The 16618-nt window shown below is 48.9% G+C and overlaps 1 protein-coding gene across 1 annotated transcript; it reads right to left on the minus strand.

Moving 5' to 3' along the window:
• Positions 1-13154: 13154 nt before the first annotated feature.
• On the minus strand, positions 13155-15309 carry LOC308611611 (NUT family member 2G-like). The gene is made up of 2 exons (XM_081260329.1): positions 14614-15309; positions 13155-13654 (listed from the first exon to the last, which is right to left on the minus strand). The coding sequence occupies exons 1-2, from the start codon at positions 15297-15299 to the stop codon at positions 13522-13524; spliced, it is 819 nt and encodes a 272-aa protein (XP_081116455.1). The 5' UTR covers positions 15300-15309; the 3' UTR covers positions 13155-13521.
• Between the last annotated feature and the right edge of the window lie 1309 nt (positions 15310-16618).

Below are 16618 nucleotides of genomic sequence, written 5' to 3' on the forward strand. Positions count from 1 at the left end.
TTTATTTATTTTATTATTTTTGGCTCTGTGTTGGGTCTTCGTTGCTGCACGCGAGCTTTCTCTAGTTGCGGAGAGTGGGGGCTACTCTTTGTTGCAGTGTGCGGGCTTCTCATCACGGTGGCTTCTCGTTGCGGAGCATGGGCTCTAGGTGTGCGGGCTTCAGTAGTTGTGGCGCATGGGCTCTAGAGCGCAGGCTCAATAGTTGTGGCACACGGACTCTAGAGCGCAGGCTCAGTAGCAGCACATGGGCTTAGTTGCTCGGCGGCATGTGGGATCTTCGGGAACCAGGGCTGGAACCCGTGTCCCCTGCATTGGCAGGTGGATTCTTAACCACTGCGCCACCAGGGAAGCCCCTTAACTGCTTACTTTATGTAGAAAAGCTGCCACCAATATATGGCAAGAACTTTGCTTGTATAATTTACACTAACTGGTATAATACACCTTCTACAAGAAAACTGAACAAGAATGAACTAGGGAGCAAAACATTTTTATCCTTTGAGCCATTCTGTTTTTAAGGGTTCTTGTAAGCTCTGATGTTTTGTCTCTGAGAGAAAGAAAAAAAAATTTTTTAATTGGAAATTTAGAGATTTTTTTTTAAAACTTAAAATGGAAGATCTTGGTAGTAATTGAGTGTATAGTATTGTGTCATATGTTTTATTATTCATTTTATAGAACTAATTGCCCATGTGTTCCTATAATAGGGGAGGAAAAAATAACGGTTTTAGTCCCAGTATAGATATTGCATGATAAAAGGAGAATGATGACCATCTCCATTTCCAAAGGGAGAACAGGAATTCAAAACATGCTATGCCATAAATCATGTTAATTCAGCATTTTAAAATATTTTGAGCATTTTGAACTCAATGTTTTGTAACTTCTAAAAAAGTATAATGTATATACATAATTTCCACACATTTAAAATGACTTGTTAAATTGTTAAGACCTGACTTCTTTCTCAAAATTAAGGTATGCTAGTCGGACCTGAGAATAGCCTCCAGAGGGCGACCAAGTTTCATCCCTGCAAACAACTGCATCAAAATTTAACATTGCTTCCAACAAAAACAAGGACTTTCTAAAGTTAAAATTTGAAAAGCCAGTGATAATAGTTAATCCTTGAAAAAATACCATGACCCAAAGTCTGAATAGCTCTGCAAATATTGGTTGTTTCAGAAGGAGACCACCTCTAATTTGATGGTTTAGTAGAGCAAGGGCCTTTGAATCTAGACAAATCTCACAAAGCTGCTAGATCAGCAAAACTTGTCATCAGTTCACGCATGCTCTGATTTTCCTGCTCACTGAAGTCTACCTCTTCTAAGCACCTTGTATTAGCAGGGTTTGGCTCTTGCATTTCCACAGACGTAAGGCCTTAAATTCAAGGGTCAGCTCTACAAATGGTTGATATATTACTTTGTAAATAGAGTTTCATCTATGGAATGGGATAAATATCTTCCTTATGTCTCATTGTTTTGTGAGTATTAAATTAGAGAAATATATGAAAACACTTGACACAATGACTGGTTGGTAAACTTACTTTCTGCCCATTTCTTTTGCCCTCCCTTTTTTCCTCCTTAAATTGAGAAAGATAGGATCTTATTATGTCATTCACTTGAATGTTTTAGTGCTATATCACTCTTCCATTACTTTTCCCCAAAGTATATTTTTAAAAATCTCACAGAAATAAAGTAGTGATTAAGTTTAAATAATTGATATTTCTCAATCCCTAGACAGAAGTATATCTAATAAAAGTAGGTTTGTTAATCCTTGACTGATAATGACTAGAAAATAAAGAAGTATTTCTAATTGGGCAGTCCATCCAATTGGCTCTCACCGTGTACCAATGGATTATTTTTTTTCTACTTATTTCATCTTTATTAAAGCTACAACACAGAGAACATTAGTTGAGTTTACTTTGTAACTGCCCTTTCTCATTATTCCTGACCTGTATCTAACTAGCAGACAGTTACTTTTGATTCTTCTGAGAAAGTTCCTAAAGCATTGCTTTTCTTTATAAAATAACCTTCCTGAAGGTAATGCTAATTTTAACTACTGATCAAGATGGCCTTAATGTGTCCCTCAGTTTGGCTAAACTTCAGACAGGATTTTTCTTTACCATAGGCCCCTAACCTCCCTTTTCTGAAAACATTTACTTTAAGAAGCTTGAAATTATAAATTCTTTCTCTGCCCCTTTGAGATGTAAATTTTCTCCTAGTCACTTGATAATTTTCCAACGCAGAAATGTCTTTCTCAAGGACCTGGGAGTCAGCTCTTTGAAATACAACCTTCAAGAAAGGTATTGCCCCTAGTTCCCAGTCTCTGTGGGGAGTATAGGAGCCTAACTTTGATAAGAGCCAAAGCAAACAGAGATGGTCTAATTATATTGACCAACCTCTTCCCCAGCATCCTCTACTATTTTTCCTACAGCTCATCCTGGCATCTAAAAACTTCCATGCCTTTTGTTTCAGCAGAACGGAGTTCAGTGTCTCTCCCCTATTACAGAATCATCTTGAGTAAAGTACTCCTTGCCTGTTTAACCATCTGGTGCAATTTTTCTTTGACATCACTCCATCACATACTCCAAACTGCCTACCACTTTCAGATAAATCTTATAAAACTTTGTATATGTGCTGCTGAAGTGAGCACAATCTTTATAGAACTTTGAATCACTCCCTATTTCCTGTGGCATGAAGCCCACCATTCAAACTTCTCCACAGTCTTATACCTTCCAAACTCATTAGTGTTATCTTCCAATTCCTGAATTCTCTCCTCCAACAATATTAGTACATTTTCTTCCTACACGTGGCTAACATTTCCCCATTTTGAGATTTCATGTGTCTTCTAATTTTTTTAATATTTGGAAATTTTATTATACTGTATTTGCCCATAACAAATAAAATAGAAATTGTTTCAAGTCTTTGCAAATAAATTTAATACAGGGTATTAAGAACACCAGTGATGAAACTTCTGAGAAGTAAAGAAGGGCCACCTAGATAATGGAGTGATTAGTAGGAATAGGAATTTACTTGTACCCCTATGCTGGAAAGGCAAAGTTAAGGAGAAGGTTGTAAGGGCGTCCAGGGCCAGGTTAAATGATCATCAATGTCAGACCATAGCAGTTCTGTCTCATTGGAGTTGGAGCCGTGGAAGTTACACAGTTGCTGCTGGAGAATCTTCACAAAGTAGAGGAAGAAAGGGAGAAATCTCATAGCTTATCCCTAAACTTCCATATACCATCAGTTGCTTCTCTTTGGCTGCGCCTGATCAGAAGTAAGCTGCCTGTATGAGTCTGCTATCATGTGATAGAAAACAGATTCAAGAAGGAACAATGACTAAATTCAAGAAAAAGCAGTCCCAAACTAGTATTTTTGCTTGAATGTTATGCAACAGTCTGTTTTCTGTATTTTTTCTAACTTTATTGAGATGTAATTGACATATAGCATTGTGTAAGTTTAAGGTGTACAACCTGTTGGTATGTTACATGTTGTGAAATGATTACCACAGCGGAGCTAGTTAACACACCTCCGTTACCTCGCATAAATAGCATTTTTTTTGGTGAGAACATTTAAGATCTCTCTTAGCAACTTTCAAGTATATAATACAGTTCTGTTAACTGCAATCACCATGCTGTAGATTAGATTCCCAGAAATTCATGTGCTAACTGGATATTTTACCCTTTGGTCAACATCTCCCCATTTCCCCCAACCCCAACCCCTAGCAACAACCATTCTATTGTCTGTTTCTCTGGGTTTGGCTGTTTTAGAGTCTACAATTTAGTTACATCATACAGTATTTATTTTTCTCTCTCTGACTTATTTCACTCATCATAATGCCCCAAGGATCCATAAATGTTGTTGCAAGTGGCAGGATTTTCTTCTTTTTCATGGCTGAATAATATTCCATCTATGTACCTACCATATCTTCTATATCCATTTATCCATGTATGGACACTTTGGTTGTTTCCATCTCTCGGCAATTGTGAATAATGCTGCAATGAACGTGCGAGTGCAGATATCTCTTTGAAATAGTGATTTCATTTTCTTTGGACATATATATACCCAAAGCAGGATTGCTAATGTATGGTAGTTTTCTTTTTAATTTTTTGAGGAGACTCCATATTGTTTACCATAGCGGCTGTACCAATTTACATTCCCACCAACAGTGCACAAGGGTTTCCTTTTCTGCATCCTTGTCAACATTTGTTACCTCTTAGTCTCTTTGAGGTGATATCTCGTTGTAGTTTTGATTTGCATTTCCCTGGTGATTAGTGATGTAGAGCATCTTTTCATGAACCTGTTGGTGATCTGGATGTCTTCATTGGAAAATTTTTTATTCAGTTCTTCTGCCCAAGTTTTAATTGAATTGTTTGAAAATCTATATCTATCTATATCTATATATCTATATATAGATACAGATATAGCCATTGTATGAGTTCCTTATATATTTTGGATATTAACACCTTATCACGTACATGATTTGCAAATATTTTCTCCCATTCTGTAGCTTGCCCTTTCATTTTGTTGATTGTTTATTTTTCTGTGTAGAAGCTTTTTAGGTTGATGTTATATAACAAGTTGTATAACAAGTTGTATATAACAAGTTATATAACAAGTTGTATTTCTCTTGGTGATTTTAAGATTCCCTTGTTATCTTTAACGTTGACATTTTAATTTTAATATTTCTTGGTATGGATCTCTTTAGGTTGATCTGCTTTGGAGCTCTCTGGGCTTCCTGTATCTGGATGTCTGTTTCTTTCCCCAGGTTAGGAAAAGTTTTCAGATATTATTTCTACAAATGTTTTCTGCCCCCTTTTCTCTTCTCCTTCTGGAGTTCCTATAAGGTGAATTTTATTCCATTTGATGTGCCATAAATCCCTTAAGCTATATTCATTATTTTCATTCTTTTTTCTTCCTTATTCTCTGATTGGATGAGTTCCTCTGACCTGTCTTTGAGTTCCCCTATTCTTTCTTGTGCTTCATCTACTGTATTTCTAAGTTCAGTTATTGCATTCTCCAGTTCCGTGACTTCTATTTGGAACTTTCTTATATCTTCTATTTCTTCGTTGAAGTTCTCACTGTTTTCATCCATTTTCCTTCTGAGTTCAGTGAGCATTTTTATGACCATAACTTTGAACTCTTTATCAAGTAAATTACTTGCGTTCATTTCATTAAGATTTTTTCCTGAGGTTTTATTTTTTTCTTTTTTTGGAGTATAGTCCTCCCTTTCTTCATTTTGCTTGACTCTCTGTGTTGGTTTCTATGCATTAAGTGAAATAGCCACATCTCCCAGTCTTGAAGAGCTGTGTGACAGATGAACCTTGTCATTTAACCCCGTCTACTCTTGGTTGCCTCTCAAACCTTTGTGATTGTCTAAGCAGTTTATTTTTAATAGACCTGGCACACCATCCCAGCAGTTGAGGGTGTGCCAAGACAAATGAGCAACCCAAAGTGGAGGATCTCAGGCAGCACCTAGATTCAGGTTGATAGGAAGCCAGAAAACTTGGTAACAGCTTTTAAAGAATGCAAATGTATTTAGTCTTGTGAGATTGCAAGTGGAAGCCCTGCTGCGCCCCAGAAGCAAGCAATCTGAAGGTGTTCCCTGGGGAGCAGTCACAAGAAAACAGTGCTTCAGATAAGTGTACAAGCTCCATTCTGGGAGATACCAGTGAACTGTAGTAAGGCAGAGTGAGGGTGGAGAGATGGCACCCCCAGCCTACCTTCCCCGAGAGCACATCCATAGCCTCTAGATGTGTGCTGAACCTGAAGCCTGCTCTTAAGTCTTGTCCCTACTAGCACATAGGCCTTTTTCTTGTAAAGGCTGGGGCTGTGTCTCAGTCTGATGTGTAGTGGTACATCCTGGGGGTGGTATCCTGCCAAGAACTGTCTCTCCAATTGTTACAGTCCCATGGGACCCAGAAAAGAAATCCCTCCTGGCCTCCAGAGCCAGGTGATCAAGGAGCATCCCCTGAGTGGAGGCCACAAAAATGGGATCTCCTGTCTTGGAGATTCTGGCTCTCTGGAGCACATCAGAAGGAAAGTGTGAAGATGATGCTTACTGGCTGAGTGAGGCGGTGGGAAGAGTGCAAAGATGACACCATTTGAATAAAGGGAAAGAGGGAAAAGAAAAAAAAGAAAAGAAGAAAAAAATATATATATATAGCAAGACAGTGGAAGAGCAGGGAAGAAGGAGCCAGCTGGCTGGAGCACAAAGCTGTCACCTGCAGGAAAGGAAAAAGGGGAAAAAGGATGGCACCTTTCAGTTTTATCAAGGCAAAGAGAGAGCAGGAAGATGGCACCCGCCAGCCTCTGTCCCTGGGGAGTATTCCAGCAGGCCCCTGTTCCTCAGATTAATGCTTTAAAATTGGGAAGTGAGTCTCTTTCCCAAAAAGTCAGAGTGCTTTTCAAAGGGCTGCTTCTACACTTGGCCGTGGGACAGGTGAGTCTGTGCACAGGCCCTTTAAGAGCTGTTCCTGAGTTCACCACAGCCTTGTGGGTCTCATGGGATGTGGCTTGTTGGTCTTCAAAGTCAGATGTTTTGAGGGTCTATCTCTCAGGTGCCAGCCTTAAAATTTGGAGTGCCCAATGTGGGGTCCATACCCTTCACCTCTCAGGAAGAAGCTCCAGGTTTTGAGTTCCTTCCTAATTGTGTGTCTCCACACCAAGGATGGGGTTTATGGCAAAATTGTGTCTCAGCCTTTCCGACCTGTTTTGATGTGGTTTCCCTCTGGTTTTCCTGATGTGAAGGGGTTGCTCCACCATCTTTTAGTTTTCTTCAGAGGAAATTTTTCCATATGTAGCTGTAGCTTTGGTGTGTTTGTGGGAGGAGGTGGGTTCAGGATCTTCCTATGTTGCCATCTTGAACTGGAACCTATTTAATATGTTTTAAATTTTGGTTTTCAGTCGTTCAGTTTGTTACTAGTATATGGAAATATGATCAATGTTGTGTATTAATGTTTATGTATTGATTTTATATTCTGAGATCCTGCTAAAGCAAGCTATTATAATTTATTATGAGTCTACTTATACCTTCCTTGGAATTTTCTATGTAGAGAATTATGTCATCTGTAAAGAATGACAGTTATATTTCTTCTTTTCTAATATGTATGCCTCTTTTTTCCTTTTCTTGCTGTACTACAGTAACTAGAATCTAAAGTACTAAGTTGAAAACTAAGATAAGAGTGGACCTTCTAACCTAGTTTTTGAACTCAGGGAAAAGCATTCATTCTTTCACCATTTCATGTGATGTTAGAAGTAGGTTTTCTGTAGAGGCTCTTTATTAGGTTGAGGTAGTGCCCTTCTATTCCTAGTTTCCTGAGCACTTTTAATATGAAGGGGCGTTGAATCTCGTTCAGTGTCTGTTCTGTGTTAACTGGTGTAACATTACATGTTTCCTCTTTAGACTCAATCTGGTAGATTACACTGGTGAGTGGTTACCATTGAACAAGGCTTGCATCCCTGGAATAAACGCCACTTGGTCATAGTCTGTTATTCATGTGGATTCTGATGGTAGGTATTCTTGTGGATTTCTTCTAGTAGGGTAAATTCTGGTTCCCCCAAAACGTCCGTGTTTAACCCCTCCTATGACAATATGTGAACGTTACCTTGTATGGAAAAATGGACTTTGCAGCTGTGACTAAGTAAAAAATCTTGAGATGAAGAGATTATCCTAAATTTTCTGGGTGGGCTATATATAAACACAAAGAGCTGTATAGGAGGGACACAGGAAGTGTCAGAGTTGGAGAGACCATGTGATGAGGGAAGCAGAGATTAAAGTGATGCACTTTGAAGATGGAAGAAGGGACTAATTCCAAGGAATGCAGGCAGCCTCTAGAAGACAGAAAGGGAGAGGAAACAGATTCTCCTGTAGGGCTTCAAAAGGAACAAGCCCTGAGACACCTTGCCTAATATCAGACTACTAAGCTGCAAAAACTTTCTTTCACAAAGGGTCAAGGAGGGCTGGGAGCACATATGTGCTGCCCACCTGGACAGAGGGGGACCTGTGAGGCTGACCTACAGATTCTGTGGAGGTGGAGAGACATGAGCCCCTTTCTTCTCCAAGCTCTTTGCAGGGTCCAGCAGAGAGTCATGCCACCTGTGGAAGCCTGCGGCCCCAGTTTTGCATGCTGGTGGTGTAGGGGTCATGTTCAGGGAATCTCTGTTGTCCTAACACCTGCCTGGGTCCTGGGGAAGGAATCAGAAGTCAGAAGCAGGAGAAGAGCCTTTGGCCAGCAGGGAAGGGGGGGTGAGGCCCAGGGCAGGTCCATAAAAGGTCAGAGCATCTCAGTGCTTTAGGAGGAAGGGGCTTCAGAGGTGGGCCAGCACAGGCTGTGACAGAGGCTAAGCGGACTGGGAGGGGAGGCACTTCTGGGAGACAGCGGGGGTGTACTCCCTGCCCCTCATTGTTTGCTCATCTCACTCTAATGAGGGGGTCATTTCCCCTGCTCTGATGATTCGAAGCCTCTGCCGACACCCACAGGACGGTGACGGAGGCCTCCACACTCCTCAGCATGGATCCCAGCTCCCACTCAGATCTGGGGCCACAGACACCTCTCCCACCCCCTGCCGCCCCTGTGAGCAAGCTGTTCTTGTGAAACGTGGTCATAGTTTGTTAGGAGGACCTGTTTCCTATGGGGATACAAACCAGTGTTGATACCAGTACACACACACGTCCAGCCATGGGTGCAAAGGGAAGGGACAGTAGCTCTGGGGTGTCTCTGCAGACCCGGAGGCCCCGGACGCCAGTCCCCACGGCCACAGCCACGTGGGTCCTCCTCCCTCAGTTGAACGAGATGCTGCTGCACAGAGATCCCACAAGTTCCACAAAGGGGCCCGACTGTCCTTTCCCTTATACACACCTTTAACGGGGGCCCCATGAATCTCCCCACACCCATTCCCCTTGTTGCATCCTCATTGGGATGAAGAGGTAGCTGCCTCCACCACTCTCCACATTGCAATAATCCCAGTGGAACTAGAGGATGCTCCCGCTACGATGAGGCAGACAGTCCCGTCCCCATGGCCAAGACTTTTCGTCTCTGGTCAGGCCACCCACACAGGAAACCCTGGATGAGCGGAGGGTCATCCCAGCGCCGTCGTCTGGCCACATGAGGAAAGCAGAGAGAAGCTCCATAATGACAAGGGCCGTCTCCAGGCTCCATCCTAGAAACTGGTGAGTGTCCAGAGGGCTGAAAGGCACAAGAGCAGCTCTGCCTCCCCAGAAGGTTCAGGGATGCAGAAGACGGTACAGATGCCCCAGAAGGGCCCTAGCCAAGCAGGCGTTAGAGAAGGGGCTGATGGGGGGTCCCTGGGGAAAGTGAGAGCTGTGCGTTCCCAGGGGCAGCCTGAGGAGTCCTTGTCTATGTGGAGGAAAGGTGTGGCCACCTGTAGACCCAGAGCTCCTGTGACCTCCCTCATCCTTCCTTCCTCTCAGGATCGCTCTCTGTGGAGCAGCTCAACACCAACAAGATGACAGTGGCCTGAGAGCATTTCCCACGAAAACGATCTTTGTTCACAATTTACATACATCACTCCAAAGGTCCTGCTCCCACCCACACCTGGCCACACCCACCTCCCCCACCTCCCTAACCCCCCCACAATCCCGCTCCCCCTCCCCACCCTGGTGGTCCTGCCCCGCTCCCTTCCCCCCACATCATCCAGGATCAGCACTGGGAGGAGGAGGAGGAGCCCCTAGGCTCCCCAGGGGGCTGCCCTGGGGCCTCGCCCTGGAGGGCCGGCCCAGCTGAACCCTACTGGCTGCAGTGCTTCTTCCTCCTCTTCCCACGCTTCTTTGTGTCAAACGGGTCACGCTTTCTCTTTCTCAGCTGTGAGGGGCGAGCCAGCCCCAGAGCCAAGGCTGGCCTCCCAGAGACGCCGAGGCCAGCCCCGGGGATGGGCAGCTTCTCAGCAGCGGCTGGGCGTCCACACAGAGCCCGCTTCCTCGACTTGGGAGCGGCTGGTGGAGCTGGGCTGAGGCCTCTTCTCTGAGAGGAGGGGGACTGGGGAGCACTCTGGGCCCCCCAACCTCCAGAGGAAGCCAGGGCTGAGACATGCGCAGGACTGAGGGACATCCCGAAAGGCACCAGTATATGCTGAGAGTCTATGATGAAGACGCTTTGGAGCACCTCCTCGTTCTCACTGGACCCGTCCCTGGGCACTCGGGCCTCCCGAAGAGGAGAGGCCTTTCTGAGAACAGACGCATCCCTGGATCTCAGTAGAGGGCCGGTGCGCCTTTGACCCTGGGGAGGGGCGAGCCGTACGGGCCGGAATATAGAGAACTCCTGACGTCCTCCAGAGGGAACAAAGACTTCGGGCCTGCACAGGGCAGTGTCTGTTTGCATGAGCCTATGAAGAGCCTGAGAATCAATCTCTGGTGGGCAGGCTTCATCACTGACCCCTAGATGGGGGTCTTGGTCGTGCCTCTGGGCACCTTGGCCGGCGTCGGACTCAGAAGGACTTGAGGCCATTCCGGGTGCACTGTGACTCAGGGCTGCCCGCACACCGTCGTCCTCTTTCAAGGCCAGGAGTCGTTTCTGCACCAGCTGGTAGGAGGGAGGAGGACAGTGACGGCTCCACACACACGTGTGAGAGGAGGAGCACTGGGCAGTGGGACAATGGCCCTGTGGGGGAGGAGGGGATGGGCGACCCCAGGACTCGAATCCAAATACAGACACTGTGGCAGTCCGGCCATTCTCCTGCAACTGATTCCCAGCTTTGTGACCTTCCCTCCCCTCCCGGCTCCCTATCCTCTCCTTCCTTTCACCCTGCACTGCACCCACCCCAGAACGGGCCCTTCCCCATGCCAGGTGTCCCAGGCAGGGGAGGGATGGACAGCGCTATGTGGCCCTCCTGTTCTGGGGCCCTACCTCTCCCCTGTTCACTGGGGTCCCTCTGTGCCCTGGTCTTCCTGAGTGTCCCTTGTGTCCCCTGTTCTACCGGGGATCCCTCCCTCCTCTGGCTCCCCTGGGTCATCCGGATTCCCCTGTCCCCTGGATCACCTGGGGTCCCCCTCCCATGGGGTCCCCTGGCTCCCTGAGTGTCCCTCTCCCTCCCCTGTCTCACTTCTTCGGGGGTGAGCCCTTCCTCCTGCTCCAGCTCCTTCTCTAGGGCCAAGAGATCCAGCTGTGGGTCTGGGGAAAGCAAATCTGCCAGGAATCCAGGGTGAATGACTGCCTCCACCTAGAACAGAAAGAAGAGGCTGTGAGCATCCTCGGCCAGGAGTGGCCTGTGAGACAAGAAGGCCAGGAGGGAAAGTGAAAAGCAGAGACCCACCCCACTCTCCTCCACAAGGCGGGGATGGTCAGCGCGCACACACACACACACATACACACACGCAAACATGCACATACACAGTCACACACAAAAGAGCACATATACAGAGGCACAAACACAGACACAAAGGCATACACACAGATAGACACAAACATATACACACAAACATCTGCGTAAACCTCCCCTAACACCAGGCTCAGGAACAAGGAGCTGAGCTTAAGTCCCAACGGCCTGAGCAGAACCCAGATCTTGGGTGCTGAGAGTTCCATGCCCTGGCATCTTGCAGACCCCAGTCTCCAGGCCTAGCCTACTTTGGTGACAAAGTCCTCCTGGGAACACAGCTTGTCGATATAGCTTAAGAGATCCGGGTCCGAGTAGGTGCCGTCCTCTTCCTGCTGCAGCTCATTTCCGTCCTCTCCCCATTCTGCATCTGAGTCGCCTGTGGCTGAGTGGACAGGCCCCACCAGCGCCTCCATGATGTCCATATACTCCCTCACAGCCTCAGGTGGAATGTCCTCGGGTGCCTTGGGCTCCGGGGGTCGCTGGGACCCGTGTGGCTTCGGGCGGGAGGGCTGGGCCCTGGGGCCGGACATCCTGGGAGCACAGGCTGCGGCAGAGCAGGAGGAAGGGAAGGAAGGTGAGGGGCTCCCGGTCCACCTCCTGACCACCGAGCGCACGCTGGTGAGGGCACTGTTGGGGGACATTGATGTGGGTGTGGGGGGGTCAGGACCACATGGAGCTTCATGCACAGTTGGAGGGGGGAGGTAAGGGGGCATCTAAGAGAGTCACATATAAGGAAGTGGGGAACCTCCAATTTTCCAGGGGTGTCCCCATCAAGCCCACTTCTTAGGCAGACTTTGTGTGCAGTCCTTTGACAGGGAGGCGTGAGAGAAGTTACAAGATTGACCAAGTCAATACCCCGTAGTAACAAAGGGCATCTGAGACCCCACCCCCCACCCCCCGCCTCGGTGGCTGTTTTGCTTGAAAGACCAATGCCCCTGTCTTGAAGGAAAATGATCCACATGGGAAGAGTGGCCAACCCTGGGCCCCTGTTACCTGTGCGTTCAACTCCAGTGGGAACCTGGGTGGCCGGCTGAAGGCCCACTTTCGGGGCTGGGGGCCCCCGAGGATCCAGCTTCGGTGGGGCTGGAGGAGGCAGGCCCTGCGCGCACTGCATCCACCGCAACTGCTGGATCTGCATCTCCTCCTCTGCCTCAAATTGCATGAACCTGGGGTGTGACGGAGGCACAGGCCATCCTGAGAAAATGGCCTGGGTTCTGGAGCCCAACAAAGGCAGCCAAGAATGAGGGATTGGGAGAGGATGTGCCTTGGGGCTGTCAAGGCCCTGTGAGGTGCTGTCCACAGCAGAGAGCTGCTCCTGGAACTGATACAAGATCTGGGACCCTTCCTGCCTCACCAGCACTGGAGAGCATTCAACAGCATAGAGCCAGGTCGCTGCATTGAACCAGGTCAACGGGACACGTGGCTGACCCAGGGGGCACCCTCCCCATGCCCCCCATCCAGAGCCACATGAAGGGCTGACAGCCAGAGGCTGGAACAGGCATGTGTTCCCCACAGGGGTCCTTGCCCAAATCCAGGACCCTGGGTTGGGACTGAGAGTTCTGGAGTAGACCTGGAGACAGGGCTCAGGAGAGGCTGGACGATGTGGATGCTGAGCTTAGAGGACAGGCCTTCCTTTCCTCTGAGAGGTGCTTGTTTGTTTGGTTTTGTTTCTTAAGCCAAGGGGATTACCGTGGAGCAAACACTGGAAGGGCCAGAGACCCTTGGGCTGATGACAGCTGGCTTCCCCAGCCTCTTGAGGGATGCCAGGGTACCCACTCAGGCCACTTTTCGTGAGGAGAGGGGGTCCCAAATCTATGTCAGTGGCTGCCAGCCAGCCACCACTAAGGAAGCAGCAGGCTGGCGGGTGGAGCTCTTTCCCCAGCCCAGCCCATATGGCCGGAGTTGGACCCCTACTGGACTCACAGCTTCACCCTGCCCCGTCCTGAGACCTTCATGTGAGGGCAAGGGTAGGTCAAACTCAGGGGAGGGCAGAGCTCGTGGTGGAGGAAGGACAGAAGACCCAAACTCTCAAGGTGAGGGAGGGGTTTCTGGAGGACTGTAGGGCCTCTGGGCTGCGGGCCCCCTGTTCCGAGCGACAGCCCTTCTCCTTTGTCCTCTCTGATGAGCACCCCCACGGCCAGACCCTGCCCTCACCCACTCGCCTCACCCTCCACGCAGCCCCTGGGCCCAGGACGCTGACTCACTTTTGTGCCATCTCGTAGTAGATCATCCGGTCAGAGTTGCTAATGTGCTGCCATTCCTGCACGGCCCTGCACAGTCCCTCCTCCAGTGTCATGGTGGGCTTCAGGCGGGCCAGGGATCGAAGCGCTGGGCTGTAAGCACTCGGGGTTAGTCTCTGTGCCCAGCCCAGCCCCCACCTGCCTGACCCCACCCACCAATGTGGACCACACATCACTCAACACAGCATGACTGAGCAACAGGAGAGTGAGAGGCAGGTGTCTGGGAGAGCAGAGACAAGCCTTCCCGGCTACGGCTGTCACCGCCTCACACTCACTCGAGGATGACCATCCACTCCCAGGCTAGAGCTGGGACACTGTGCCTTGGGGAGCTCTTTTCCTCTTCAAGGCTGCCTTTTCATAATAAAAATCACCATCATCAATGAGGCGTGGCATGTGCCAGGCAATCTGCTCACACTTCATAGATTAGCCCAAGGAGTCTTCTGCACGGTCCTCTGAAGGTGAAGTGTGATTGTCCCCTTTTTACGAGGGACCGCAGGTTTAGGATGGAAATGCCTGCCAGGCTCACAACTCTAGTGGGAGAGAGCCCATGCCCTTAGGAGAGCTCTACCATCACCCTGTTCCTAGTGGAATTCTCCACATCAACAAAGTCGAGGCGTGCATGAAGCGCTCTCCTGGGCCCCGCGCTCCTCCCCCTTCTCCGAAGTGACCTCCCCCGGCCACGTACACTCAAGTGCTGTATGAAAGGAGACGTCAGCACAGGAGAGTGTGGCATCCACTCCTTGGCTCCTCAACTTACACCACGACCCTCTCTGACTGCAAGTCTTCAGGCCGTATTACCAGGAGAATCATGGAAGAGCAAGCTGGCTAGACTCACAGGGGGGTGGGGTCAGTTGAGATAAGGCACATTTCAGTCATGATGTCATGGACTGGCAGGCTCGCCCGTATGACTGACAGTGTGCCTTTTCGTGGCGTGGACATCGCCTTCACACCTCGCTTCCAGTATCCCTAGAAACCTAACCTGCGAGTCCATCCCCAGTTCCTCTTTATCTAAGAGCTCCGATAAGCTCATGACGCCCTGAGCGTTCACTCACATGAGAAAGCAGGAAAGAGCTTCTGCATCAGGACTCTGGGGAAGGTGTCTCCGGGCCAGTGGCTTGAGGCGCTGCCACCGTCGGAAGTTACTGTACACGCTCTGGTGGTTAGAGCAGTCCTCCTGCGAGGCATAGGGCTGGTTGGTGTCCAGGCTGCCCTCCCTGGAAGTGCCATGTGGCCATGGCCCAGAGTTCACTGGGCGAATGTTAGGGGCCATCTGGGCAGCTGGTGGTGGAGCTTGAGGAGGAAAGCCTGGGGTCCAGCCTCGCTTGCCAGCCTGAGTAACTCCAACAGCTGGAGCAGTCACAATGGTCTCCATCGCAGGGGTTGCTAAGAATATGGGTGCAGGACATGCAGCACTCCCGCTGAGGGCCCCTGGAGCGCTCCAGTTGAGGGGGCCCTGAGGAACGATAAAGGTCTGAGTCTGGGGGGCCTGCACTGGCCTCCCTTGTGACCTGACTTGTACAGTGAAGTTGCAAGCCCCAGGGGCACTGGGGCCACAGCCACCATTAGCCACCAAAGGCATCCTGGGGAAAGCTGGCAGCCGCAGGCTGCTGCCAGGAGGGAATGCGGGGGTGATGAGAGGTGGCAGGTGCTGCTCCCAGGGTGGCCAGTGCTGGGCGCCAGGAATGGGTGGAGGAAAGGACACTGCCGTGAAAGTAGACAAGGAGGCACCGGGGTTCATGGTGACATCCGTTCCCAGCACTGCAGATGCTGTTGAGGCAAAGGAAAGGAGTGAATGGAGGAGGAGAATGGGCAAGTGGGACTGAGGCTTTCTGCGGCATCAGAGTGTAAATCTCCACAGATGAGAGACTCTTGGACAAGGGAAACTGCAGCGTGCAAATGTCTTCAAGTGATTTTCATGCCCTGACTTCCAGTTGAGAATTATTCCACTGGTGACCCCACGCCCATCCACCAAGCTCCCTGACCCCTGCCTGCCGAGAAGAAATTGCCTCAGCAAGCACTCACTTGGAGAGCCTCCCTAAGGCACACCCTGGCACCTAAGCCTCACAGGCTGTCTCCCAAGACCTGGAGCTGTGTGGACATCCGCTCTGTGAGAAATGCCCCTCAGCCGGCGTACTAGCAGGTGGGGCCTTCTGCAAGGTAAGTTCTAGGCCCCCAAAGGCCCTTTGTGGACAGGCACTGTGTAAAATATTAGGGCCCCACCTCCTCCTCAGTCCTCCTTTTCCTGATGCTCAGTATAAATCCCCTCTTTCTTTCCTAGCCTCACAAAACAAAACAAAATGCTGGAAAATATCTCTAATGGAATCCTGATACAAACCCATGACACTGGCCCAGAAAGCACCTGCATCTCCGAACAACCCACAGCAGATACGTAACATGGGCCAGGTCCTGCCACCCCTTCCCCAGTGCCCAGAGTTACTGTCATCAGTCAGGAGTTCTGTTCCTAGGGGCTTGGGGTGGTCTGAGAAGTAGGCACGTGTCCCTTAGATTCGGTCATTTCACAGCCAGTGATGGCTGCAGAGGATTAAACAAGGGCCAGGGAATTGTCATGTTACATTGGTCGTGGGAGTATAGACTGCCTGTGGTCCTTCCCCTTCCAGCTCCCAATAACGGAGAGACAATCTGAGATGCAGGCATAAGCCAGATGCCATGGCGATCAAGTTGTCTGAAACACATCCCTGTTCAGGAGAACAAGGTACACACCACGGTGCACCTAACTCACCAGAACAGATGTCATAGGATGTTTAATAGTAACACAGAAGATCATCTTCCTGATCCTGGGCTACACTCCTTCCCCCTTTAAAAGAGGAAGCAGGCTTCATAGACATTCCACCCGAAACAACCCCACTCCACCTCTGTTCCCTGTCCATGAAGGAGTGACCTGAAATAGGAACAAACTCTTCCTCTCAAGGCAGCCTGAGGGTCCACCATGAGATACTGGACAAGATGAAGTAGGTCTGAAGTACTGCCATTCCACAAAAGGAAGAACAATTCAGAGCAACTCAGGAACCTGAGCCCTCTCTTGGCTGAAGTTACTCG

Source organism: Mesoplodon bidens (assembly GCF_964165515.1).
Source record: "Mesoplodon bidens genome assembly, contig: HAP1_SCAFFOLD_567, whole genome shotgun sequence".
NCBI lineage: Eukaryota > Metazoa > Chordata > Mammalia > Artiodactyla > Ziphiidae > Mesoplodon > Mesoplodon bidens.